Here is a 27,146-nt window from a genome sequence, read left to right on the forward strand (position 1 = left end):
TGAAAACACTCAATCGAGTCTGTCAACGGGGTGAGACCAACAATCTGACTAGACTTCAGGACTACCTATTGCCCAAAATAAAAACTGCGACCTTACCAAACCAACCACCTAACATTTGCAAAGTAGATGAAAATTATCTAACTAGACTGGGGTGACTGTACACAAGTCGAAGTCCTCAGACAACCAATAAAAATACACCAACCTATTCACAAGTAAACAAAACTAAGGTTGAGGGGAGGTAGTAACTCCTTTGCCTAATACAGAAGCCGTAGCTACGTATGGGCCCAAGGTATAACATTTCTCATAATCCACCCTCACCTCTCTGAGGTAATGAGAGGCGAACAGAGAGTTGCTCCTCCAGAATGTCGCATCCATAATTTGACGGAGCGACATGTTCTTGCGGTAAGCAAGCGAGGTCGCAATGGCCCTCACACAAGAGATGCGCTTCTCTTATCACTTCCCTCAGGAAAAAGGACAAAGCGTTCTTGGAAAGGGGCTTCTGAGGATCTTTCACAGAACACCACAGGGAGCTAGAAGAGCCTCTCACACTTTTCGTGCGAGACAAGTAGGTCTTGAGGGCTTGTACTGGACAGAGAAGCCTCTCTTGCTCTTGACCCACTAGGTTGGTCAAGTTAGGAACCTCAAAGGTCCTCGGCCAGGGCTTAGAAGGGTTCTCGTTCTTAGCGAGAAAGTCTAATCGCAAGGCACAAACTGCCCCATTCAGATTGAAGCCTACCTGTTTTTCAATTGCATGGACTTCACTAACTCTTTTAGCTGTTGCTAAGGCCAAAAGAAAGAGGGTCTTCTTGGTAACCTCCCTAAGGGGAGCCTGTGAGATGGGCTCAAATCTCTTGGTGCACAGAATTTAAGAACCACATCAAGGTTCCAAGAAGGGGGCTTTAACTGGGTCTGCTTGGTCATCTCAAAAGACTTCAAGAGGTCATGTAAGTCCTTATCGTGAGACAAGTCCAAGCCTCTATGCCGACAGACGGAAGAGAGCATACTTTTGTACCCCTTGATAGTGGACACAGCTAGCTTAGCGTCCTGCCTGAGGTACAACAAGAAATCCGCAATCTGGCTCACAGAGGTAGTGGATGAGGAAATCTTGTGCTTCCTACACCAAGCTCTGAAAGTCTCTCACTTGGACTGGTAGACCCTCTGCGAAGAGACCCTCCTCGCTTTGGCGATAGCTTTCGCAGCTTGCGCTGAAAAGCCTCTCGATCTGACGAGCTTCTCGATAGTCTGAAGGCAGTCAGATTGAGAGCGAGGGGGTTTTGATGATATCTCTCGAAGTGGGGTTGTCTGAGCAGATTTGGACTTGCAGGGAGGCTTCTTGGAAAGTCCATCAACAAGTCCACCACCTCCGTGAACCATTCCCTCATCGGCCAGAACGGAGCTATCAGGATCATCCGTCCGAATCGAGGAGGGCGAATTTCCTGACTACCAGATTGATGATCTTGAACGGGGGAAAAGCATAAGTGTCCATCCCCGTCCAATCCATCAAAAAGGCGTTTACTGCTATTGCCTCCTTGTCCTAAACTAGGAAGCAATAGATGGGGATCCTCTTGGATAAGTTGGAGGCGAAAAGATCGATGAGGGGTCTCCCCCACAGCCTCCAGAGACTCTTGACAGACCTGTTGGTTGAGGGTTCATTCTGTGGGAAGGACCTGCCCTTTCCTGCTGAGCATGTCCGCCCTCACATTCTTCTGTCCCTGAACAAACCTCGTCAGCAGGTTTATCCTGTTCTCCTTCGCCCAAAGAAGGAGCTCTCTTGCTGTCTCGAACAGAGACAGAGAGTGAGTCCCTCCTTGCTTCCTGATGTAAGCAAGAGCTGTGGTGTTGTCTGAGTTGACCTCCACAATCTTCCCAGACCAAGTCCTTGAAGGCCTTTAGCCCCAGAAAAATGGCCATCAGCTCCTTGTTGTTGATGTGCCATCCCAGCTGAATTCCTTCCCAATAGCCTGAGACCTCCTTGCTTCCTAGTGTTGCCCCCCAGCCTGACTCTGATGCGTCTGAAAACAACACTAGGTCTGGGTTCTTCTTGTGTAAGGAGATCCCTTCCCCTAACAAGGTTGGGTCCAGCCACCACTTCAAAAGAGTCTTGACTTCTGTTGGAATGGGGAAGGAAAAGGAGTCTTCCTGCATCTTTCTGTTCCACGTCTTCGAAAGCAAGTGCTGAAGAGGCCTTAGGTGGAGTCTCCCCAGAGAGACAAACTGTTCGAGGGAGGATAAAGTCCCCAGCAAACTCATCCACTCCTTCGCTGTGCATCTCTTCTTGTCCAGGAAAGTTCTGACTTTTACGAGACACTTGGTCTGTCTTTCCTGAGAGGGAGAAGCCCGAAAAAGAACTGAATTCAGAACTATCCCCAAATAGAGAATAGTCTGATTCGGTCTGATCTGAGACTTCTCCCTGTTGATGACCTGGCCTAGATCTTGAGCCATCATAAAAGTCTTCCGTAAATCCTCCAGACATTTCTCCCTCGATCGTGAATGAATCGGCCAATCGTCCAGATAGAAGGATATCCTTATCCCCTCCTGATGCAGCCAACCTGACACATTCGCCATTATCCTGGTGAAGACTTGAGGAGCCGTGCTGAGACCGAAGCAAAGAGCTCTGAATTGGAAGCACTTGCCCTGCATTACAAATCTCAGGTACTTCCTCGAAGTCTGATGGATGGGGACATGGAAAAATGCGTCCTGCAAGTCGAGGGACACCATCCAGTCCCCTGGACGTACTGACGCCAGCACCGACTGAGTCGTCTCCATGGAGAACTTTGTCTTCTCCACAAATACGTTGAGAGCGCTGACATCCAGGACGGGTCGCCATCTGCCCGAGTTCTTGGGGACCAGAAACAGGCGATTGTAAAATCCTGGGGAGGATAGATCCCGAACCAGTTCTATCGCCCCCTTGTCTAGCATTTGGTCGACAAGATCTATTAGGGCCTTCTGTTTCCCCGGATCTGAGTACCGGGCTACTAAGGCCAGCGGAGCATCTGCGAGAGGAGGTTTTTTTCAGAAAGGGGATCTTGTATCCTTCCTTGATGACTGAGAGGGACCAGGTGTCCGCCCCTCTCCTCTTCCAAGACTGCCAAAAACCTGACAGTCTTGCGCCTACTGTCTGGAGGAGACGAACTTCATTTTCTGTTGCGAGGTGTGAAAGAACCCCTGGTAGATCTTGGTCCTGATTCTTGCCTTCTCCCTCTAAAATCTGGTCTTGAAGTAGTCCTGCCCCGAAAGGGCTGCTGGAATCTCCTTTCCTCCCGTTTCAAGGAAGAAGGAGGGGCTGCCAAGGGCTTACGAGCAGAACGAGATAAAAGGTCTTGGGTGGCTTTTTGGGCCAGAGAAAGCGTAATGTCATTAACCAGGGACTCGGGAAAAAGATGTTGAGAAAGGGGGGCGTAAAGAAGCTCAGACTTTTGTGCAGTGGTAACAGACCTAGAAGCAAAAGAGCAAAGCAGAGCTCTCTTCTTTAAGACCCAAGCTGAGAACAGCGCCGCCAACTCATTCGCCCCATCTCTGAGGGCCTTATCCATACAGGACATAATACTGGTAAGGTCCCTAGATCCTTCCATCTGGTCAGTTTTCCTTGCGAGAGTCCCAAGCGACCAGTCTAGGAAACTAAAAACCTCAAAGGCTTTAAAAATACCTTTGACGAGATGATCCAGCTCCGACATCGACCACATGACCTTGGCTGAGTTGAGAGCATGCCTTCTAGCAGAGTCCACTAAACCAGAGAAGTCACCCTTGGAGGAGGAAGGCACTCCCAGACCCAAAGGTTCTCCAGTTGCATACCACATACCCGCTTTTGAAGCAAGACGAGCTGGTGGAAACAAGAAGGAAGTCTTAACTGTTTGTCTCCGCTCCTTCATCCAGTCATCAATCTTCGTGAGAGCCTTCTTTGCGGAGATAGACAGCTTCATCTTGATGAAGGCCGACTGTTTCTTGGCCTTCTTTCTGTTAAATTGGGACTGAGGAGATTGAGGGGCAGCAGGTTGGAATTCCTCTCCAAAAAGTTCAAGAAGGGAGCGAGAGAGAACTTTGTAATCTTCCGCAGCGTCGGCAGGATTATCATCGTCATCAGAAACATCCTCGAGGTCCCGATCCACATCTGCAATATCCTTCGAAAGAGAAGAAGGATCCTTAGAACCCGACAAGGGCAAATCAAAGGCATCATCCTGCAAAAGACAGGTTGCATCCTGGAGTCCAGCACTAGAAGAATCCTTGGGACGAGAGGCAGTATCGTCCCGAAGAGGCAGGGTGGTATCGCCCTGGGACCGAGAACGACAGGCAGAGTCGTTCTGATGTCGAGAGCGAGAGGCGGTATCGTCGTGGCGGCGAGAACGAGAGGCGGTATAGTCGTGGCGGCGAGAACGAGAGGCGGTATCGTCGTGGCGGCGAGAACGAGAGGCGGTATCGTCGTGGCGGCGAGAACGAGAGGCGGTATCGTCGTGGCGGCGAGAACGAGAGGCGGTATCGTCGTGGCGGCGAGAACGAGAGGCGGTATCGTCGTGGCGAAGCGAACGAGAGGCGGTATCGTCGTGGCGAAGCGAACGAGAGGCGGTATCGTCGTGGCGAAGCGAACGAGAGGCGGTATCGTCGTGGCGAAGCGAACGAGAGGCGGTATCGTCGTGGCGAAGCGAACGAGAGGCGGTATCGTCGTGGCGAAGCGAACGAGAGGCGGTATCGTCGTGGCGAAGCGAACGAGAGGCGGTATCGTCGTGGCGAAGCGAACGAGAGGCGGTATCGTCGTGGCGAAGCGAACGAGAGGCGGTATCGTCGTGGCGAAGCGAACGAGAGGCGGTATCGTCGTGGCGAAGCGAACGAGAGGCGGTATCGTCGTGGCGAAGCGAACGAGAGGCGGTATCGTCGTGGCGGCGAGAACGAGAGGCGGTATCGTCGTGGCGGCGAGAACGAGAGGCGGTATCGTCGTGGCGAAGCGAACGAGAGGCGGTATCGTCGTGGCGAAGCGAACGAGAGGCGGTATCGTCGTGGCGAAGCGAACGAGAGGCGGTATCGTCGTGGCGAAGCGAACGAGAGGCGGTATCGTCGTGGCGAAGCGAACGAGAGGCGGTATCGTCGTGGCGAAGCGAACGAGAGGCGGTATCGTCGTGGCGAAGCGAACGAGAGGCGGTATCGTCGTGGCGAAGCGAACGAGAGGCGGTATCGTCGTGGCGAAGCGAACGAGAGGCGGTATCGTCGTGGCGAAGCGAACGAGAGGCGGTATCGTCGTGGCGAAGCGAACGAGAGGCGGTATCGTCGTGGCGAAGCGAACGAGAGGCGGTATCGTCGTGGCGAAGCGAACGAGAGGCGGTATCGTCGTGGCGAAGCGAACGAGAGGCGGTATCGTCGTGGCGAAGCGAACGAGAGGCGGTATCGTCGTGGCGAAGCGAACGAGAGGCGGTATCGTCGTGGCGAAGCGAACGAGAGGCGGTATCGTCGTGGCGAAGCGAACGAGAGGCGGTATCGTCGTGGCGAAGCGAACGAGAGGCGGTATCGTCGTGGCGAAGCGAACGAGAGGCGGTATCGTCGTGGCGAAGCGAACGAGAGGCGGTATCGTCGTGGCGAAGCGAACGAGAGGCGGTATCGTCGTGGCGAAGCGAACGAGAGGCGGTATCGTCGTGGCGAAGCGAACGAGAGGCGGTATCGTCGTGGCGAAGCGAACGAGAGGCGGTATCGTCGTGGCGAAGCGAACGAGAGGCGGTATCGTCGTGGCGAAGCGAACGAGAGGCGGTATCGTCGTGGCGAAGCGAACGAGAGGCGGTATCGTCGTGGCGAAGCGAACGAGAGGCGGTATCGTCGTGGCGAAGCGAACGAGAGGCGGTATCGTCGTGGCGAAGCGAACGAGAGGCGGTATCGTCGTGGCGAAGCGAACGAGAGGCGGTATCGTCGTGGCGAAGCGAACGAGAGGCGGTATCGTCGTGGCGAAGCGAACGAGAGGCGGTATCGTCGTGGCGAAGCGAACGAGAGGCGGTATCGTCGTGGCGAAGCGAACGAGAGGCGGTATCGTCGTGGCGAAGCGAACGAGAGGCGGTATCGTCGTGGCGAAGCGAACGAGAGGCGGTATCGTCGTGGCGAAGCGAACGAGAGGCGGTATCGTCGTGGCGAAGCGAACGAGAGGCGGTATCGTCGTGGCGAAGCGAACGAGAGGCGGTATCGTCGTGGCGAAGCGAACGAGAGGCGGTATCGTCGTGGCGAAGCGAACGAGAGGCGGTATCGTCGTGGCGAAGCGAACGAGAGGCGGTATCGTCGTGGCGAAGCGAACGAGAGGCGGTATCGTCGTGGCGAAGCGAACGAGAGGCGGTATCGTCGTGGCGAAGCGAACGAGAGGCGGTATCGTCGTGGCGAAGCGAACGAGAGGCGGTATCGTCGTGGCGAAGCGAACGAGAGGCGGTATCGTCGTGGCGAAGCGAACGAGAGGCGGTATCGTCGTGGCGAAGCGAACGAGAGGCGGTATCGTCGTGGCGAAGCGAACGAGAGGCGGTATCGTCGTGGCGAAGCGAACGAGAGGCGGTATCGTCGTGGCGAAGCGAACGAGAGGCGGTATCGTCGTGGCGAAGCGAACGAGAGGCGGTATCGTCGTGGCGAAGCGAACGAGAGGCGGTATCGTCGTGGCGAAGCGAACGAGAGGCGGTATCGTCGTGGCGAAGCGAACGAGAGGCGGTATCGTCGTGGCGAAGCGAACGAGAGGCGGTATCGTCGTGGCGAAGCGAACGAGAGGCGGTATCGTCGTGGCGAAGCGAACGAGAGGCGGTATCGTCGTGGCGAAGCGAACGAGAGGCGGTATCGTCGTGGCGAAGCGAACGAGAGGCGGTATCGTCGTGGCGAAGCGAACGAGAGGCGGTATCGTCGTGGCGAAGCGAACGAGAGGCGGTATCGTCGTGGCGAAGCGAACGAGAGGCGGTATCGTCGTGGCGAAGCGAACGAGAGGCGGTATCGTCGTGGCGAAGCGAACGAGAGGCGGTATCGTCGTGGCGAAGCGAACGAGAGGCGGTATCGTCGTGGCGAAGCGAACGAGAGGCGGTATCGTCGTGGCGAAGCGAACGAGAGGCGGTATCGTCGTGGCGAAGCGAACGAGAGGCGGTATCGTCGTGGCGAAGCGAACGAGAGGCGGTATCGTCGTGGCGAAGCGAACGAGAGGCGGTATCGTCGTGGCGAAGCGAACGAGAGGCGGTATCGTCGTGGCGAAGCGAACGAGAGGCGGTATCGTCGTGGCGAAGCGAACGAGAGGCGGTATCGTCGTGGCGAAGCGAACGAGAGGCGGTATCGTCGTGGCGAAGCGAACGAGAGGCGGTATCGTCGTGGCGAAGCGAACGAGAGGCGGTATCGTCGTGGCGAAGCGAACGAGAGGCGGTATCGTCGTGGCGAAGCGAACGAGAGGCGGTATCGTCGTGGCGAAGCGAACGAGAGGCGGTATCGTCGTGGCGAAGCGAACGAGAGGCGGTATCGTCGTGGCGAAGCGAACGAGAGGCGGTATCGTCGTGGCGAAGCGAACGAGAGGCGGTATCGTCCTGGTATCGCGAAGAAGTATCGCCTGGCGAAAGCACACATTCCTCATCCTGGCGTAGAGAGGGAGAAGTTTTCTTTAAAGAAGAACTCCGTTCTCTCTTAGAAGCAGACTTCTTAATCGGTAACGAGTCGTCTTTACGTCTGTCAGACTGGGCGTGAGGGCGGCTAAAGGCTTGCACTAAAGTCAAAAGTTGTTCCTGCATGACAGACATGAAGGATTTAGCAACATCAGCTGGGTCTTGCGGCCCCGAAGGGGAGGGCTGACGAATAACACTAGTAGAAGGGGGAGGATCTTCGGCAGTAGGCTTCGCTCTTTTCACAGGCACGGAGTTGAAATCATCCTCCGAAGGACAAGGTTCATAACTGCTAGAACCAGGAGAGAAAGAACGAGACAGTTCGTCGCGGTTCCATCTCCTCTTAGTAGGTCTTGAAGCTTCAAACTTCCATTCACGTCTGGACGAATTCGGAGAAGAAAACAACACATCCGACACGTCTTTCCCGTGACGGTTAAGAGCAGCCTGGGAGTCGACAACAGGACTGTCTGAGGCGACGGCTGACCGAGGGTACGTACCTCTCACCCCCTTTCGGTCATAGACGTACTTTCTCCCTTGGTCCTGGGAGCTTGGTAGAGGTCTAGGCCTAGGGTAATGAAAGGTTCGGTCAGTCGCCACCTCCACTGCACTAACACAAGCACTTTCACTTTCCTTACCTTTAAAGGCCTCCAGTTGTTCTTTAATGGCCTTCAACTCGACCGCCAGGCTAGCGTACCGAGGGTCATCCGTAGATACGGAACCTGTAGGAGGTGCAGGAGTTACTACCTCAAGGGAAGGATCAACTTCTAAAGAGGAATCAATTATAGGTTCAATAGATAAATCTACGCTAAGTTCGTCTTCCTTACCACTAACAGACTTAGACTTACACCTAGAAGCTCTCCTAACTCTATCGAGCTCTAGCTTACGCACATAGCGCTTCATAATTAACCAATCTTTCTCATCCAAAACCTTACATTCCCCGCACATATTATCAAGGGCACAAACAAAACCCCTACAATTAGAACAAACGGTGAGGGTCTACCGCCATTTTCGGTAGTCTCACCTTACATTCCTCATTCGCACAGATACGGTAATGACTCTTTTCACTCATAATGAAAAACTGCAAAAAAGCTAAGAGAAAACAAAATACATGATCGCCAAAACCCCAAATCAGAGTACTTCACCAAAAAAGCAGACTGGTACACCGAGCAGGGAAAGCGAAGAAAAACTCTTAATGACGGGCCAACGTGTTGTCGATCCGGCCGGCAGAGATGAACTGAAGAACAGAAAACAGGAATGATTCCTCCTACCACCCTTTAAACGGGTGTTACCACCCAACCACCACAAGGCGGTTGCCTAGTTTAGAAAAATTCTGCCGAAATAGAGATTATTAGCTATGTATATATAACTGCCAGGTAAGTATTCATAAAACTTTGTTTTATCATAAAAACTCCATGTTATGATAGCCACTCAAAATCATTGTAAAATTATTAAGATAATTTCACTACAAATGTTGGATGAATTTAAACACTGTGTACAAGTGTACACATGGCACTGGTGTTATTGGTTTGATTCTACACTTATAAAGAACAGTCCTAGGGGCACCAGGGTGACCCTTAATAAAAAGCGTTACACTGAAAGGTATTAACACCTTTTCACCCAAACTGTAAAGTCCCAAACAGTTCACTATTCATCGCAGCACTAGACAACAGGGTTTTACAACACTACCTGCCACCACCACAAAGTGTCTCAACTTGTGCACTTGCTTCGCATAATGTTTATAGAAGACTCTAGAGGATTTCCATCCAGTGTATGAGCGGTGTCTCTCAAAGTCCATATACTGAATTAAGTTCAGCGAGAAAGCAATCTTTCTCGGATCATGACTTGCGGGTGTACTGTCAGGATCCGCCCTGCAAATGAAGTTGGTGAGCTTCGCCCTCAGTTGTTTCAGGGATAAGTTTGATCCTGAGGTTTTGCCTTTGAAGAGCTGTCCTCCCTTGAAGTCTGAAGTTCTTCGAAGATAGACCTTTAGAGACACTACCAGACATATAGGCACATCTTCCTTCAGAGGGCAGATTCTCCAAGGACCCCACATTTTGGTGGGTAGCTCGTTTTTGACGAGAAAGGTAGGATCGGGAAAAAGATTCAGTTCTCCCACTTCTGTGAACTGAATATGGTCCTCGTCTCTTGATAGGGCTACTACAGTATTTCACTAACTCTAGCCCCTGAGGCTATAGCGAACAAAAATATCACTTTTTGTGTTAGTTCCTGTAGAGAGCCTCCTTTAGAGAGCCATCTTCGTTGTTCAAATTCGAAGTGTAATGAAAGACTTTGTCCAGAGACCATAAAATGGCCTTTGGAGGGGCTGCTGGTTCAAGTCTAGCGCATGCCTTCGGAATCTTGTTGAAGATTTTGTTCGACAGGTCCACCTGGAAGGTGTATAGAAGAGGTCTAGGCAAAGCTGACTTACATGCAGTCATCGTGGTGGAAGCCAAACCTTGTTCGTGAAGGTGAATGAAGAAGGGCAGGCAGAAGTCTATCGAGATTTCCGTTAGTTTTTTGGCTTTGATAAAAGTGACCCACTTCTTCCAAGATGATTCATATTGTCTTCTGGTTGACTTTGACTTGTATTCTTCTAAAAAGTCGATACTGTCTTTTCTCGACTGTTAAGGCGAGAAAATCACGCGATGAAGGTTTTGGGTTCTCTGTGATGAAGCGAAAACAGTCGACTTCTGAACCTGTTGGGATAGAACTGGGTTCGGTAGAGGAAACAGCCTCAACTTCAGTTCTAACACCAGAGGGAACCAATTGCTCTTTGGGCACTTGGGGCCCACCACTGCTGCTGTTCCCTTGAAGGATCTCAGCCTGTTGAGGACCTTCAGCAGTAGATTTGTTGGTTGGAACAGGTAGATGCGAGTCCATCTGTTCCAGTTGAGGGACATGGCGTCCGTCGCCTCTGCCCGAGGGTCCTCGTATGGGGCTACGTATCGAGGTAGTTTCTTGTCGCTCGTTGCGAAGAGGGCGATCTGCAGTTCTGGGACTTTGTCCTAGATGAAAGAGAATGAGTTTGCGTCTAGGGACCATTCTGACTCAATCGGCTTTAGCCTGGATAGAGCGTCCGCCGTCACATTCCGGAACCCTTGTAGGTGAACTGCTGATAGGTGCCATCTTTTCTTTCTTGCCAAGCGAAAGATGGCCAGCATCACGTGATTGATGTAGGACGATCATAAGCCTTGTCAGTTCAGACATCTCGCTATCACTTCGCTGTCCAAGACCAGTCTGATGTGGGCTGATCTGTGAGGGGATAGCTTCTTCAACGTCAGGACGACTGCCATGGCCTCCAGAATGTTGATGTGAAAGGTCTTGAACATGGATGACCAGGTCCCTTGAGCTTTAATTTGATAGGAGTGACCTCCCCATCCTTCCGCCGAGGCATCCATGTGGATGGTCACCGATGGGGGAGGTGGTTGTAAGGGAACAGTCATTGCTAGGCTCTTGACCTTCAACCATGGCTTGAGAAGCGATCATAGTAAGGTTGGTACCGGTCTCTGTAGATCTCTTCGAGCGTTTGATGCATATCTTCTCCAGACTCCTGATGCATCTTTCAGCTGTGCTCTAGCACTGGGTCTGTTACTGCTGCAAACTGGAGAGAGCCCAGTACTCTTTCCTGTTGGCGTCTGTAGTAGGTAAAGTTTACAAAGTACCAGGCAGGCATGCTTAGAAAAAATGTGCACCAAATATTACCTAAGTAATGTAGAGAGATGATGTACGGATAAAATTTATTGGAGGTTTTGTATTTTTCCGTAATAGTGGAAAGTTTTTAGTAAATTTGTTATACCGTATATCAAATAAGCGTGGCTCCCAAATTTAAAGAGATCTTTAACATCTGTTATAGGAATCTTGGCTACAAATACTTGTTAGTTTGTGTGCTGTACTAAAGTAATTTTTAAAGCTTTGAATATTTTGTCATTTAACTTAATCAATTTTTAGGGAACTTTTGGCTTTATCTGTGAGTATATACAATAAATATAGGTGTATAGGTACCCCTGGCCACCCCCTACCCAGTGTCTGGGTGGGTTTCTACCTCACACCAAAAGTTTAATAGACTACCTTCCAGCCATGCTGGTTTACTTCACCTATCTTTGAAGAGATCCATCTCCAAATACACAAAATCAAGGGTATAAAACACCACAATACATCCAATACTACTCTATGGCTGTGAAATCTGGTCTCTTACTAAAGTCATTGAAAAATGCTTAGAGGTCTTTGAAAATGAAATTTTTAGGAAAATAACAGGACACTTTTTGACTATAGAATGGAGAATTTGCCTCAATTGGGATACTACTGCCAAAGAGGCTATTGGGCCTTTTGACTGGCCAGACAGTTCTACAATGGATTCTTCTCTCTGGTTACGCCATGCTCATTGCATCTTGGCCAACACATACACAGAATAATGTGGCCAATTCCTTACATGTTCTCTTTCCTCATACACTTGATAACACTAGAATTACCAAACAATTCTTCTTCTCTTAAGAGGTTAGCTATTGCACTGCAATTGTTCAGTGGCTACTTTCTTCTTGGTAAGGGTAGAAGAGACAGTTAGCTATGGTAAGCATCTCTTCTAGGAGGAGGACACTCCAAAATCAAACCATTGTTCTATAGTCTTGGGTGGTGCCATAGCCTCTGTACCATGGTCTTCCACTGTCTTGGGTTAGAGCTCTCTTGCTTTAGGGTACACACGGGCACACTATTCCATCTTGTTTCTCTTCCTCTTGTTATTTTGAAGTTTTTATCCTTTTGTTATTTTCAACTTTTTATGGTTTGTTTATGAAAGATTTATTTTAATATTATTGTTGTTAGGCTTCTCATAGTTTTCCCTATTTCCTTTTCTCACAGGGCTATTTTCCCAGTTGTGGCCCTTGGGCTTACTGTATAGCATCCTGCTTTTCCAACTAGGGTTGTAGTTTAGTAAGTGATAGTAATAAAAGATAGGACCCAACAATACCATATCAGCCAAGTTGTAAAAGTCCAGGAGGATTCAATTAGCTGGTCAAATTGCATGAAGAGAAGACACACGTAATTTACTTAAACAAATGGTAACTGCTGAAGTTATTGGATGGGGACCTTTGGAAAGACCTAGTTAGAATTGGATTAGATGCCTTGAGTAGGATCTCATGATTCTTTGCTCAGAGCTCCACTCTAAGTTAAGCCTCTACCCCCAAACATGAGGTAGGCTATAAACAGGCCAAAACTCTTGTCAGTAGGCCGATAGAGCAAGCCACTATGTATAACTTTTAAAAACTGGAATATTACATCAGTTTATATCATATAGCAAGTAACCTAGGATAAATCAGGTTATTGAAGTTATCAATATTTAGAAAATAAATAATGTAAGTCTTCAATGCCATTTAGTTGTGTGTTACAAAACCGTACATAGGGTTACCCTTCTCCCTTTGCATCAGCAGGCATGTAGACCTAAATTTTATTTCCGTAAGTTATACTTAATTTTTTTTGCATGTATGCATGGGCATATATATAATTGTATGGGGATTTTAAAAAAGTGTGGTGTGAAGTTTATAGTAAATTATTTTATTTTGGTAATGATAAAATTCTGTAAAGCAGAGTTTAGTCAGTGTGTAGCCATCTAGTCATCCCAACAGTTTATGTAAATATTGTAAATTTTAAATTGCACTGAATTGTTTGTGTCACTCTTAAAATCCATTGAAATCTCATAAAATGCTAATTCAATATACTGTACTGTACTCGCTTCTTCATTTCTCTTTACAGGAAATGTTTAGCAAGGAAAATTTTTTAAATCATTATAGCTCAGCTATAAGAAATGCAGTGACAGAACCAGATTATTTTGCAATAATGATGAAAGCATGGATTGTGAATCTGCAAGAGGTAAAGTTTATGAATTGAGAATTTTTTTATTTTATGTTATATAATGTGATACATTGTACGCCATAGTTTTAATAAGAAAATTATCATGGCTTTAAAAAAGGCTATATTGTGTCCAGCAAAAGTGATACTTAGTCAGACTACAATGCTGAGGGGAAATAGATTTTAATTAATAATATCAATTGTTTTTATTCCATTTCAGTTGTTTGAGCTTGAAATATTACTATTATTTACAACAATATGATAAATTGCCAATGATTTTGCACCCAGGTACATTGGTAATGCTATCAGGAGACTTGTACCAGGCACATTTTTTTTTAAACTTCCCACATATAAATGCTTATAATACATCAGTTACAGTAAGCTGATTTATATGCTTAACAATTAAACTTGTAACTAATGCCAACCTCGGTTTCCAGATTGATAAAACTGTTTTAGAATATCTAGTGTAGTTAAAACTAGGCTTTTGAATCATAACAAGACTGCTGCTTTGAGTGGTTAGTGGTGTCATTGCACTAATTACTTTACACTAGGTATTACCAGAGGGTCTTTGCTGTGTACCTTTCATTCCTTATGGCACCCATTATTTATCCCTTTTGTTTACCTCCATCCCAGATTTATATCCCCCCTCTTGCTTTCCAACTCTAACTTTTTTGTGCTGCAACAACACAGTCCTGAATGGCCTCTCCAGCCCCAGTGCTGGGCCATATGGTGCAAATTTTTAAAATCACAGCTGGGTAAGGGGGTTGCTGTTTTGATGGTTTGTTCACATAGGTGGGGTAAGAGATTATATGATTGGGATTTTGCTGGTTCATAAAATTTTATCATGGTTATTTGGTAAATGCCCAGGCTTCATGAGGATCACTGTAGCTAAATATCCCTTAGAAAGCTGCCTAAAGGAACCTTCCATCGGGACAACATGGCTCTCGCCCAAAAATAGATTTTTCTCTTTGCTTCAAAATCTGTTCTTTAACTTGTCAAGGATCTGTTCACCATAGGTTCTAATGGTGAACAACCAAGGAATCTAAATCTTTGTTGACAACTAAATAGTTTTCCTAGGTGTTCTAATGAGGAAAATTGTATGTAGCAAACTTGCAAGCCTTAGCATGAGTAATGCTGTTAGTTACTCTGTTAATATGCCAGACTATGATAAACAATAGTGGTTTATCTATAAAAAGACATTTCTTTGGCTTTAGAATGAGCTCTCCCAAAGTTCCAATAGAAAGTCATACAACAATCAAAGCCAAGGTTTAGATATGAAACAACCAAGTGATCAAAGCCTTTGTTTTTAAGTTTCAACTGTACAATTTGGGGTCAATACAAACTTTTAGTTTTAAGGGTTTTCTACTATTTAAGGCACTTTTAAGGTAACCCATTCAGTTATGTGAACCTTTAATTCATGACTCTATGTCCACAAGTTCTTTGGCTCATCTGTATGTCTTGGTCTCAATACAGTTCGGGATTCTCAACTTCTTGACCTAATTGCGAGTTTGTGATAAAAGAAACCAAATATTTAACTATCTCCTTTAAGCCCTGCCTCCATTTCTCATTGTTTTGAATTATAAATCTTATGCAGAGTGAAGAGAGAAAAATACAGTAACATGGAATTTGGGACTTGCGTCCCAATCCTGCCTCAGTGAAGTTTAAAGGTTTAAAGGCTGCTCATGAATGGCAGAAAAGAGGGACAATGACATTGCCCTATTGAACAGGACAATGATATTGCCCTATTGAACAGGACAATGACATTGCCCTATTGAACAGGACAATGACATTGCCCTATTGAACAGGACAATGCCTTAGAGACTGACCATATATACACATGATCAGTGCCTATGCCCCCTCTCCTCCCAAGCTAGGACCAAATATGGCCAGGCAATGGCTGCTGATGACTCAGCAGATAGACTCATAGGCTCCCACAAACCCCCCCATCCTTAGCTCACAAGGATGGTGAGGTTGCAGCAACCAAAGACACTAGAGTTCGAGCAGGACTCGAACCCCAACCTGGCGTTCACCAGTCAGGGACGTTACCACATCCACATTGGATTTTACTACGGCATGTGTGAATGCTTTCATCTCTTCCATGTAAAAGCAAAATACTGTTCTGGTTTCTTTGGTATCTTTGAGACTAAATGAAGGCATACTGTGATTGAATACTGTATACTGTAGTACAGTATTGTAGTTTTTGCAAAAATACTATTTTTATATTTTGAATGATGAATATTTTTATGGAAAGTTTTCCTACCATAGAAGTACTATATTTGCAATATTAAGAAGCAGAAGAAACATTTAAGTAGGGATTCTGAGAATTCTTTTATACTAAGTCGTTTATCATTGCATCCACTTTCTTAACCTTTCACATGAATTGCAATTCACGCCTGGTGCAATTAAAGTTTGTGTGTGGATAAATGGAGTCTCCTCTTTCAGGTTGACCAATCCTGTGCAGTACAGGATGAATTTTCTTCTTCCCAAAGTCATTTTTCATTGTTTTGTATTCCTCTTTTGCAGATGTTTAAGAAGAGAAGAAAGCCGAATTAAGCTTTGCCCATATGTCTAAGAAATTTTACTGAGGAGGTCTTTCAGTGGTGGGAGAGTGAAATCAATTGGTCGATATAGTGTGCGAATTGTTGCCCTTCTAACATGTAAAGGCCAAAAACTCTCTTACTGGTTAAATTTAAGGTTGTAAATGTGTGTGCTGGAATAAACTATACAGTGTACAGTACAGTTGTCATAAAATTTTATGCATAAAAAATAGTTTCATGTTTTACTTGATGGTAGAATATTTGTGGAAACTTTTCCACCAATGACAAGCAGAATGGAAACATGCTAAAATAGCATTCTCAGGGACAACGGATTGAGTCCTACCTGTGCCCATGAGATTAAGCTGTTTACTGGGAGGTTACTGTTGTGGCGTGGGACCACTTGGGTTTATTGAGCTTGCCCAGCTGACTTTCCCAAAGAGCTTCTCTCCAGGTGAAATTAGGATCGTAACCTGAACACCTTTAGCACTTTATTCACAAGGTACTTAAAGTAAAATCAAACTAGATTAGCAGGGGTTATGGTAATTTTTTTATGCTGTGTAGTTAATCATTGAATCGTATAAATTATGTGATAAAATTTACCCAATGCGATGATTGTTTCTCTGATATCTAAGAAGGTTAAAAAATTTTAAAGAATTTATTGTAACAAATATTTTAGTTGAACTATCTGATTCTGAATAGTAATGTAAACTTGAAACCCTGCAATTTTAAAGATACAGTAGGGTCCTGAATTATGAGAGAATTTGCTCTATCCACGACCTCGCATAAATAGTAAATCACATATTTCAAAGCACATAATAGGAATAATTCCATTAGGGCCAAGGCAAACGGCAACTTATGTATTCAAACTATTTTAAATTTTTCATATGAATAAATAAAACATTTAAAAAGTTTTAAAAGTTTTAATAACTTGATAAAGATAAAGATTACACCTTGGATGGGTGTGAATACCATATATTTCCATGTATATGATGACCTAAAATTAGGACAAAATTTCATTGAATTTAAGTCATATCTGTTGTACAAGACAATTAGTGGATTGCAAAACCTTCGGTGTATAGACAAGCTTTTGCTGTATCATTTAAAATCCAAAATTAAGTAAATAAAGCGATTTTATATCTTGCTTTTCCTAAACGTGCCTCCTAAAATGGAAACCATTGTTTGTTTATGTTCATCTCCGATCTTTTTGAGCAAACGAACGCATTTACACGTATGTTTATGTTAGTTTTTGCAGTAACAGATATTTTACCAAGTATTTGCTTATACAGTATGATTTTGTTATTGCTAATGTTTTTACTTTCTTTTTTTCTTAGTACTTAAAAATAGGTTAAATGAATGCGATAACTAATAATGATAAATATAAATGTACTACAGTTTATGAAAAATATGATAGTTTATAACCCATTAGTGCTTATGCAATATTAACTATAGATGTTTTGAATAAGTTAAGAAATATAAACAATACTCTTTGTTAGCCGTACGTGCGTATATTCTCGAGCAGCAGCTTGACATCAGCCGATCTGATGAGCAGCAGCTTGACATCAGCCGATCTGATGAGCAGCAGCTTGACATCAGCCGATCTGATGAGCAGCAGCTTGACATCAGCCGATCTGATGAGCAGCAGCTTGACATCAGCCGATCTGATCCCAACCAAAAGTAAAGCCAGGAGAGGTCAGTAATACTTGAGTACTTAACGCTTTTTAAGAAAACAATGATTTTAGTTTCAATTGCTACATGTACTGTAAGTATTGTAAAAGACCGGCGAGAGAGATTGGCTGGTGTAATGGAATGCTGTGTTTCTTGTACCACTGAAGCAAGGAATTGCTCGCAACAACTAACTATATTGTCATGCTGATTTCATTCTTAAACTCAGGATTGCCAACTGTAAACTAAGATTTCATTGTTTATTTATTACTACTATCATTAACACTACCATTAAAGCTATCAAATACTTAGAGAAATAGAAAGATAAAATTTGCTGAGAACATAATCACAACTGTTTATATTTTGTCAGCTGGACTCAAATAGATAAAAGTTTTTAATTGTCGATATAGAATTTTTCCTCATAGGCTATTAATTAGGAAATTGTCAAGAAAATGTGAAGTAGATATGGTTTGGTCACATTTATTATCAGTCACTGTTTTGAATTAAAAGTGGCGCATGGCTCACAGACTTTGAATGGTGTTACGAATACAGAAAATTTATTTATGAGAACTAGGAACTGCATGAATGGGGAATCGTATTGTTTGGGACCGTACTGTAATTGATGGTAATTTATTAAAAAAATAATTGAGTTGGTCATGAAATTTCATTTACAGTTTCAATAAAACTAATTATTCCCCACAGTTACATGGAAACATCCGAGCATCTAGAGTGGGTTATGGCCACCCATATGGAGGAAGAGAAGTGGAAACATGCAAATATCTAAATTGGATTGTGGCCACCCACAATGCTAAAGAGGTAATGTAAATCCTGTCATTATCATTCATTCACACTAGACCTCCCTCTATTTCTTTGATGGCCGTTATTTGGAAATTGGTTCTCCTAACTGCCATTGTACCTTGAATGTATTTCTTTGTATTCAATGTAGAGACTTTCTTTGTGAAGGTGTGGAATAAGAACAATTAGGATGAGGTTTCAAGTATCAGGGACCTTGATATTAATATCAATATGATTTGTTGTACTGTACCCAGACTTTTGACTGCTTAGTACCTTCAACAGTTGTATCTATAATATTCCTAAGAAAAGAGTACTCTGGTAAAATTTTGGTTTGTGTCATTTCATTTCACTCGTCCATTTAGTTTGGTTCAATAATTTTGGTACCTGTATATAAGATTTCCTAATGAATATATAAAAATTTACTGATTACTTTATAGGAAACTCCCCTGATGTTCTTATTGCATCTTTCTTGAAGCTTGGATTTTTATTGACACATACCCCAAAATAGAAATATCCTGTTTTCTTTCTTTCAATAGGCTTAGGTTCTAGCACAGTATTGAGATAATAAAGTGGTTAATGGCAATAACCTTAACTTGGGTATGACGCAACCTTTTTGTTTTTTCAGTCTTCTCCTCCCGTTGGTAATATACTAATGTGTTGCACTCGTGTTGGACACCATGCAATGGGACACCTCATGATTCTCTCTCTTGGTACTGCTCTTCAATGAGTTTCAGACATTAGAACTTCTGACATCTGCTGCTTTCCCAATCTATGATAATGGTGAAAGAGGAACCTATGATCATTCTCATCACATTTATGGGCAGTTATCTCTTATCCCTCCTCAGATTAATTCTCCTATTAAAAGACAGAAGGTTTGTATTCATGAAGGAAGAAATCTCAAATTTTAAGAGTTAATTTGTATTTTTCAATATTTAACTTAGCCGGTGATTATAATAGCTGCAACTCTGTTGCTCGGCAGAAAACTCTAAGGTAAAATTCGCCAGCGATCGCTACACAGGTTGCGGGTGTGCCCAACAGCGCCATCTGTCGTCCAGATACCCAGTACTCTATGTAAACAAAGAACTCAATTTTCTCTCTGTCGTGCTACCGACAAGACGTACTTATTCGCTATTGCTAAACTGGATTTGTTTTCACAACTAATTGGTGAAGTACATTATTCTAGTTTTGAGCTTTCGCTGTGCAGGCTTTCTCTTCACAAATCCTTGAACTCTTTTTGATTACGAATTCTTTGTTGATGACTTTTTGATAGTTTTTGAAATCCCCTTTGACCAATTCAAAATGGCTGACCCTTCACAAGTCCCAAAATTTAGGAAGTGCAATTCTAGGGACTGTTCAAGGCGTCTTCCGAAGGCCTCTATCGACCCTCACACTGTTTGTTCCAATTGTCGGGATAAAACCTGTCAATTGGAAGATCGATGTGAGGAGTGCGTTGGGCTTTCGGAATTCGATTTTATCGAATTCCAAAAGTATACACGTAGGCTAGAGAGAGATAGAGTTAGGAGAAGTTCCTCTCGTTCTATTGACATTTCCTCTCCTCATGCCCCACAACCTATTCCTTCCCCTGTAGTGGTTGCTCCTAATCCCCCTTCTGGCACTCAGGAACCTTCGATGGCTGATATGATGCGTGCCATCCAAGCTCTGGGTGAGAGAGTTGAGTCACTGGCTAGTGACCGTAATCAGCTCATGGCGGATGTGAAGGAGCTGAAGTGTAAAAGTGCAGTGGGAAGTGTTAAAGTGAGTGATAGTGTTGTGGATAGTGTTACACTTGAGGGTTCGTCTGTTCGTGCCTGTCGTCCTCCTAGTCCGGGACCTCTTGCAAGCTCCCAAGTCCAGGGGAGAAGCAATGTCGTACGACAAATGGGTTCGAGAGGCTTTAATCAGCGAACAGACGTTCCCTCCGTGGTATCGGGCGTATCTACCCAAGATCGCCCCTGCCTAACAAAGACGAGAGAGCCCATTTATTCCTCGTCTTCGGAAGGTGTTTCTCGCAAGAAACAATGGACCAAGGTCTCACGACTGTTAAAACGCAAGTCGGTCCCTTCCGCACAAGTCCAACGGCCCAGCTGTAGCCACTGGGTCAGTTCGGACTCGCTGCAGTCATCCGATGACTGCTCACCTCCTAAGAGAGACAAAGCGGTACCGCTTCAGACAGTTACACCGTCTGTCACCGCACCTGCTCCTGTAGACCCTAAGTGGTCTTTACTGCAAGACATGCAGTCTCAGCTAACGTCGCTTATGCAGGACTTTCGTGCGGAGAAGGTTGCTGCCGCACCAGCTAGTGCAGCTCCTTGCCTACAACCACCCACACGATCGGTTGTGCGTCCTGGGGACGCTGAGGCAACCTTCTCGCGCACTCCAGTTGAGAGAGTTCCGCCACCCATGCGTTCCAGTGTGATCTGCCAGCCGCATGTTGACGTTCAGCGACGCACGGAGGTATCCGTTGACGTTCGTGAGGTTCAACCTCCGCGACTCAGTGTGGTTGCCACTGCTCACCCACATCAGTCTAGACAGTCTGGAGTAGACGCTGTGCGTCCCCGCGCTGCTATGGTTGCTGCCAGCTCACAGACTGGGCAGCAGTTCCATGACGTTGCGTCCGGCTGTCACGCATGCACCCGTGCAACCAGACTCAGCTAACCAGCCGTTACCCACTCCGTTGCTGTTCCCTCATCAGTTCTCGGATGAGGGACTTTCTGATGATGATGGTGCTGCACACGTAGATGAACCGCATTCAGAACTGGACGAGCCTAAGTCTACGCAACCCTCTTTGGACTTTAGGAAAGTTTTGGCCCTGTTCAAAGAGATGTTTCCGGACCAGTTTGTGTCTGTGGCTCCGCGCTCTCCTCCATCAGAGTTTGTGTTAGGCATGCCGTCAACCACTCCTGCTTTTACTAGACTCGTCCTCGCACGCTCGTCCAAGAGAGCTTTACGAGTGATAGGAGAATGGCTGCAGTCCAAAAAGAGTTTAGGGAAGACAGCCTTTATGTTTCCCCCTGCTAGACTCTCTTCTAGATCGAGCGTCTGGTATGCCACGGGAGAAGTTCTCGGCTTGGGAGTTCCTGCCTCTGCCCAGGGCGACTTCTCAAGTCTTGTAGACTCTCCCCGCCGCCTAGCCATGAGACGCTCAAAGATATGTTGGTCATCTTCGGACCTGGACCACCTTTTGAAAGGTATATTTAGAGCCTTCGAGGTTTTTAACTTTTTAGACTGGTGTCTAGGAGCTCTAAGCAGAAAGATCTCTCCGACAGAGAAGGAGACTTCCTTGCTCATTATGTCCTGCATGGACAAGGCCGTACGTGATGGGTCTAATGAGCTTGCTGCATCTTTTGTGTCCGGAGTCCTTAAGAAGCGTGAGAACCTATGCTCATTCCTTTCAGCTGGAGTTACACCATACCAGAGATCCGAACTTCTGTTTGCTCCTCTTTCCAAGTGCCTTTTTCCAGAGGACCTGATTAAGGAGATTGCCGCTTCTTTGATACAGAAGGATACTCACAATCTTGTTGTGTCCTCGGCTCGCAAAGCCACCCCTTTGCCTACCTTGTCAGCTAGACCAAGGATGGACACTCCAGCGTCCCGTTTTATTCCGCCCTTTCGTGGCAGAGCCTCCAGCAGAGGAGGTGCTCGTGCCGAAGGGAGACGTGGAAAGAAGAAAGGAACCAAGTCCTTTAAGGGCAGAGTCTGACTGCCAGCTTCTTCAGACTGCAGTGGGAGCCAGACTCAAGAACTTCTGGCAGACCTGGGAAAAGAGAGGCGCAGATGCACAATCTGTGAAGTTGCTCAGAGAGGGGTACAAGATCCCGTTTGTACGAAAACCCCCTCTAGCAACGTCTCCCATCGATCTCTCTCCCAGGTACAGAGAGGAAGACAAGAGACGAGCATTGAAACAGGAAGTGTCTCTCTTACTAGAGAAGGGAGCGGTAGTCAAAGTCCTGGACCATCAAACCCCGGGATTCTACAACCGTCTCTTCTTGGTGTCAAAGAAGACAGGAGGGTGGAGGCCGGTGCTAGACGTCAGTGCGCTGAATGTCTTTGTCACAAAGCAGACGTTCTCCATGGAGACCACAAAGTCGGTTCTAGCAGCGGTCAGAAGGGAAGACTGGATGGTCTCGTTAGACCTAAGGGACGCCTACTTCCACGTCCCCATCCACCCGGACTCCCAACCTTTTCTGAGATTCGTTTTCGAAAAGGTTGTCTACCAGTTTCAAGCCCTGTGCTTTGGCCTAAGCACAGCTCCTCTTGTGTTTACGAGGCTGATGAGGAATGTAGCCAAACTCCTTCATTTAGCGGACATCCGAGCCTCCCTCTATTTGGAGGACAGGCTTCTCAGACCTTCTTCCAGTCGTCGCTGTCTGAAGGATCTAAAGTGGACTCTAGATCTGACCAAGGAATTGGGTCTCCTTGTCAATATGGAAAAGTCACAAGTGGTCCCATCCCAAACTATTGTATATCTAGGGATGGAGATTCACAGTCTAGCTTTTCGGGCTTTTCCGTCGGCCCCCAGAACAAGCCAAGCCCAGTTATGCATCCAGAGCATGCTGAAGAAGGAACTATGTTCAGTCAGGAAGTGGATGAGTCTGATAGGGACGCTATCATCCCTGGAACAGTTCGTGTCATTAGGAAGACTACACCTCCGTCCTCTTCAATATCACCTAGCATTTCACTGGAAAAAGGACTAAGACGCTAGAAGCGGTCTCGATCCCCATTTCCGAGAAGATGAAGTCTTGCCTGACATGGTGGAAGGACAGTATCAGCCTCAGAGAGGGTCTGCCCCTGGCTGTTCAGACTCCCAACCACGTTCTCTTCTCGGACGCATCGGACGTAGGCTGGGGCGCGACATTAAACGGTCGGGAATGCTCGGGAATATGGAACTCGAGTCAAAGGACAATGCATATCAACTGCAAGGAGCTACTGGCAGTACATCTGGCCTTGAAAAGCTTCAAGTCTCTCCTTCAAGGCAAAGTGGTGGAGGTGAACTCGGACAACACCACGGCTTTGGCGTACATCTCCAAGCAAGGAGGGACCCACTCACTGACGTTGTACGAGATCGCAAGGGACCTCCTCACCTGGTCAAAAGGTCTAAACATTTCGCTAGTAACGAGGTTCATCCAAGGCAACTTGAATGTCATGGCAGATTGTCTCCGTCGGAAGGGACAAATCATTCCAACAGAATGGACCCTCCACAAGGATGTATGCAAGAGACTTTGGGCCACCTGGGGCCAGCCAACCATAGATCTCTTCGCAACCTCGATGACCAAGAGGCTCCCAATATATTGCTCACCAATCCCGGACCCAGCAGCAGTTCATATAGATGCCTTTCTCCTAGATTGGTCACATCTAGACCTATATGCATTCCCTCCGTTCAAGATTGTCAACAAGGTACTGCAGAAGTTCGCCTCTCACGAAGGGACAAGGTTGACGCTAGTTGCTCCCCTCTGGCCCGCGAGAGAATGGTTCACTGAGGTACTTCGATGGCTAGTAGACGTTCCCAGAACTCTTCCTCTAAGGGTGGACCTTCTACGTCAGCCACACGTAAAGAAGGTACACCAAGGCCTCCACGCTCTTCGTCTGACTGCCTTCAGACTATCGAAAGACTCTCGAGAGCTAGAGGCTTTTCGAAGGAGGCAGCCAGAGCGATTGCTAGAGCAAGGAGAACATCCACCCTTAGAGTCTACCAATCGAAGTGGGAAGTCTTCCGAAACTGGTGCAAGTCAGTATCTGTATCCTCGACCAGTACCTCTGTAACTCAAATAGCTGACTTCCTCTTATACCTGAGGAAAGAACGATCTCTTTCAGCTCCCACTATCAAGTGTTACAGAAGCATGTTGGCATCAGTCTTCCGTCACAGAGGCTTAGATCTTTCCAACAATAAAGATCTACAGGACCTCCTTAAGTCTTTTGAGACCACAAAGGAGCGTCGTTTGGTTACACCTGGTTGGAATTTAGACGTGGTACTAAGATTCCTCATGTCAGACAGGTTCGAGTCGCTACAATCAGCCTCCCTAAAAGACCTCGCCTTAAAGACTCTTTTCCTGGAATGCTTAGCCACAGCTAAAAGAGTCAGTGAGATCATGCCTTCAGCAAGAACATCGGATTTTCATCTGAAACGGCTACATGTTCTCTACAACTTGGTTTTCTAGCCAAAAACGAGCTGCCTTCTCGACCTTGGCCGAAATCGTTCGATATTCCAAGCTTATCGAATATGGTTGGAAATGAACTAGAAAGAGTCTTATGCCCTGTGAGAGCTCTTAAGTTCTATTTAAAACGAACTAAACCTTTACGAGGCCTGTCTGAAGCTTTATGGTGTTCAGTTAAGAAACCATCTTTGCCTATGTCAAAGAATGCTTTATCCTATTTTATCAGACTGTTAATACGAGAAGCTCATTCCCATCTGAGTGAGGAAGACCAAGCTTTGCTGAAGGTAAGGACACACGAAGTTAGAGCTGTCGCAACTTCCGTGGCCTTTAAACAAAATAGATCTCTGCGAAGTATAATGGACGCAACGTATTGGAGAAGCAAGTCAGTGTTCGCGTCTTTTTATCTTAAGGATGTCCAGTCTCTTTACGAGGACTGCTACACTCTGGGACCATTCGTAGCAGCGAGTGCAGTAGTGGGTGAGGGCTCAACCACTACAATTCCCTAATTCCATAACCTTTTTAATCTTTCTCTTGAAATGTTTTTATTGTTGTTTTTGGGTTGTCCGGAAGGCTAAGAAGCCTTTCGCATCCTGGTTGATTTGGCGGGTAGTCAAAGTCATTTCTTGAGAAGCGCCTAGATTAGGGGTTTTGATGAGGTCCTGTTGTATGGGTTGCAACCCTTGATACTTCAGATCCTAGGGGTCGATCAGCATCCTAAGAGGATCGCTAGCCTCCGTAAGGAAGACGTACTTAAAAAGGCAGAGTAATTGTTCAAGTCGACTTCCTTACCAGGTACCTATTTATTTTGTTTTTGTTATTTTGATAACTTCTAAAATGAAATAAAAATTCTTAGCTCATAATAATGTAAACATATTTTGCTGGTCTCTACCCACCCCCCTGGGTGTGAATCAGCTATTATAATCACCGGCTAAGTTAAATATTGAAAAATGTTATTTTGATAATAAAATAAATTTTTGAATATACTTACCCGGTGATTATAAATTAAAGGACCCTCCCTTCCTCCCCAATAGAGACGCAGTGGGACGAGGAGAAAATTGAGTTCTTTGTTTACATTGAGTACTGGGTATCTGGACGACAGATTGCGCTGTTGGGTACACCCGCAACCTGTGTAGCTATCGCTGGCGAATTTTACCTTAGAGTTTTCTGTCGAGCAACAGAGTTGCAGCTATTATAATCACCGGGTAAGTATATTCAAAAATTTATCTTATTATCAAAATAACATTTTTTCCGACTACGAAAGGGAATTACATATTGAAATTTGCTGTCCTGTTATTTTTTATGCTATAGACACACATGCTGTATAGGCTACCCAAGAAATAAAGGGATTTTGACGAAGGAAAAATCTATTTCTGGGGAGAGACCTGTGACGCCCGGTGAAGAAGTCCTTTCCACTTTTTCTGATATAAATCTTCCAAATATACCAGAGAAAATTAAAAGCATGGAATGCAGAGGTTACTACCCTCGCGCGAGCACCTCGTGAGTGTCGTGTATACATCAGGGGCGTGTGAAAACCACTATTCACAGGCTGTCTTCCATTTAGATAACTCCTTCATCAAAGGGAAGGGCCTTTAGGAGGCAAGGATAGCTGGTGGCACAAACAATTACACCAATGCATTACATGAGAATAATTAGATTTGACCAAAGGCCACATGTGTCACTGTTGCAACATGTGTACTCATGAAAATGTGTTAGATTTATGGTTTAGTTTGCTTTTTAAATCACGGTTCTACAAGATTTTACTGGTTTAAGTAATTTATTGGACATAGAGCCAATTTGATAGTTAATATGGAATTAAAAAAACTCTTCACTTATATGTAGGCTATTGATGGTAATAACTATTTTTTATGGATAATGTAAGGATCATATAAAAATTATTTTTGCTTTGTCATATATGGAAAGGTTATTTTTGTACAGACTTTTGAACTTTTTTGTATACAGGGCTTGTGTACTTTAATTGAATGAAAATTACTTGTGTACTTATGTGCATAATAATAGGTTGTTTAGATATTAGTTTTTTTCTATGTTTTTTCTTCACAATAAAGGAAATAATATAGAAACTAAAAGAAACTGAAGTAGTTACCATTGCCACTCCCTATTTATTAGCAACAAGTCCTGGTCTTTATTATAAGTGCCCCTGGACACATCTTGAGAGTACAGTACAGTACATCCTTTCTTCAACTTGAAAGACAACAAATGGGTTGTCCTCTGTTCTAAGTAGTGCTTTGCTCCTATCTAGAATAGTTGTCTTAATTTCAGTACAGTATATCTATGATACATCAGCTACCTTGGTAAACAGTGAAAGTTTTTTTCCTTGTTTTAGAGCCCCATTGTTAAGCCTTAGCCCAATGTTGGTAATGACTAATATTAATTTTCTAGTTTATAAAATGTTCCCTTTACTAAATATTTTGCCATTAAATTCATTTCCTGCCTGTTGGTGAATTAAGTTACTACTGTATTAAACTTCAGAACTTTGAGTGAGGTTTATCTAATCACAATAGTTTTATTTCAAAATAATTTTGTTTTTCTTCATTGGCGTAGCCCTGTTTTGTGATTATATT

At 45.4% G+C, this 27,146-nt stretch overlaps 1 protein-coding gene across 1 annotated transcript in view; it reads left to right on the forward strand.

The window, feature by feature from the left end:
* LOC137631422 (uncharacterized) overlaps nucleotides 1-27,146 on the forward strand; it is an 80,281-nt gene that overhangs the window by 39,385 nt on the left and 13,750 nt on the right. Inside the window, exons 4-5 of the mRNA XM_068363187.1 lie at nucleotides 13,326-13,442; nucleotides 18,323-18,436. Coding sequence (XP_068219288.1) covers nucleotides 13,326-13,442; nucleotides 18,323-18,436 — 231 coding nt within the window. The remainder of the gene's footprint in view (nucleotides 1-13,325; nucleotides 13,443-18,322; nucleotides 18,437-27,146) is intronic.

The sequence above is a fragment of the Palaemon carinicauda genome, chromosome 39, assembly GCF_036898095.1.
Source record: "Palaemon carinicauda isolate YSFRI2023 chromosome 39, ASM3689809v2, whole genome shotgun sequence".
In the NCBI taxonomy this organism is placed as follows: Eukaryota; Metazoa; Arthropoda; class Malacostraca; order Decapoda; family Palaemonidae; genus Palaemon; species Palaemon carinicauda.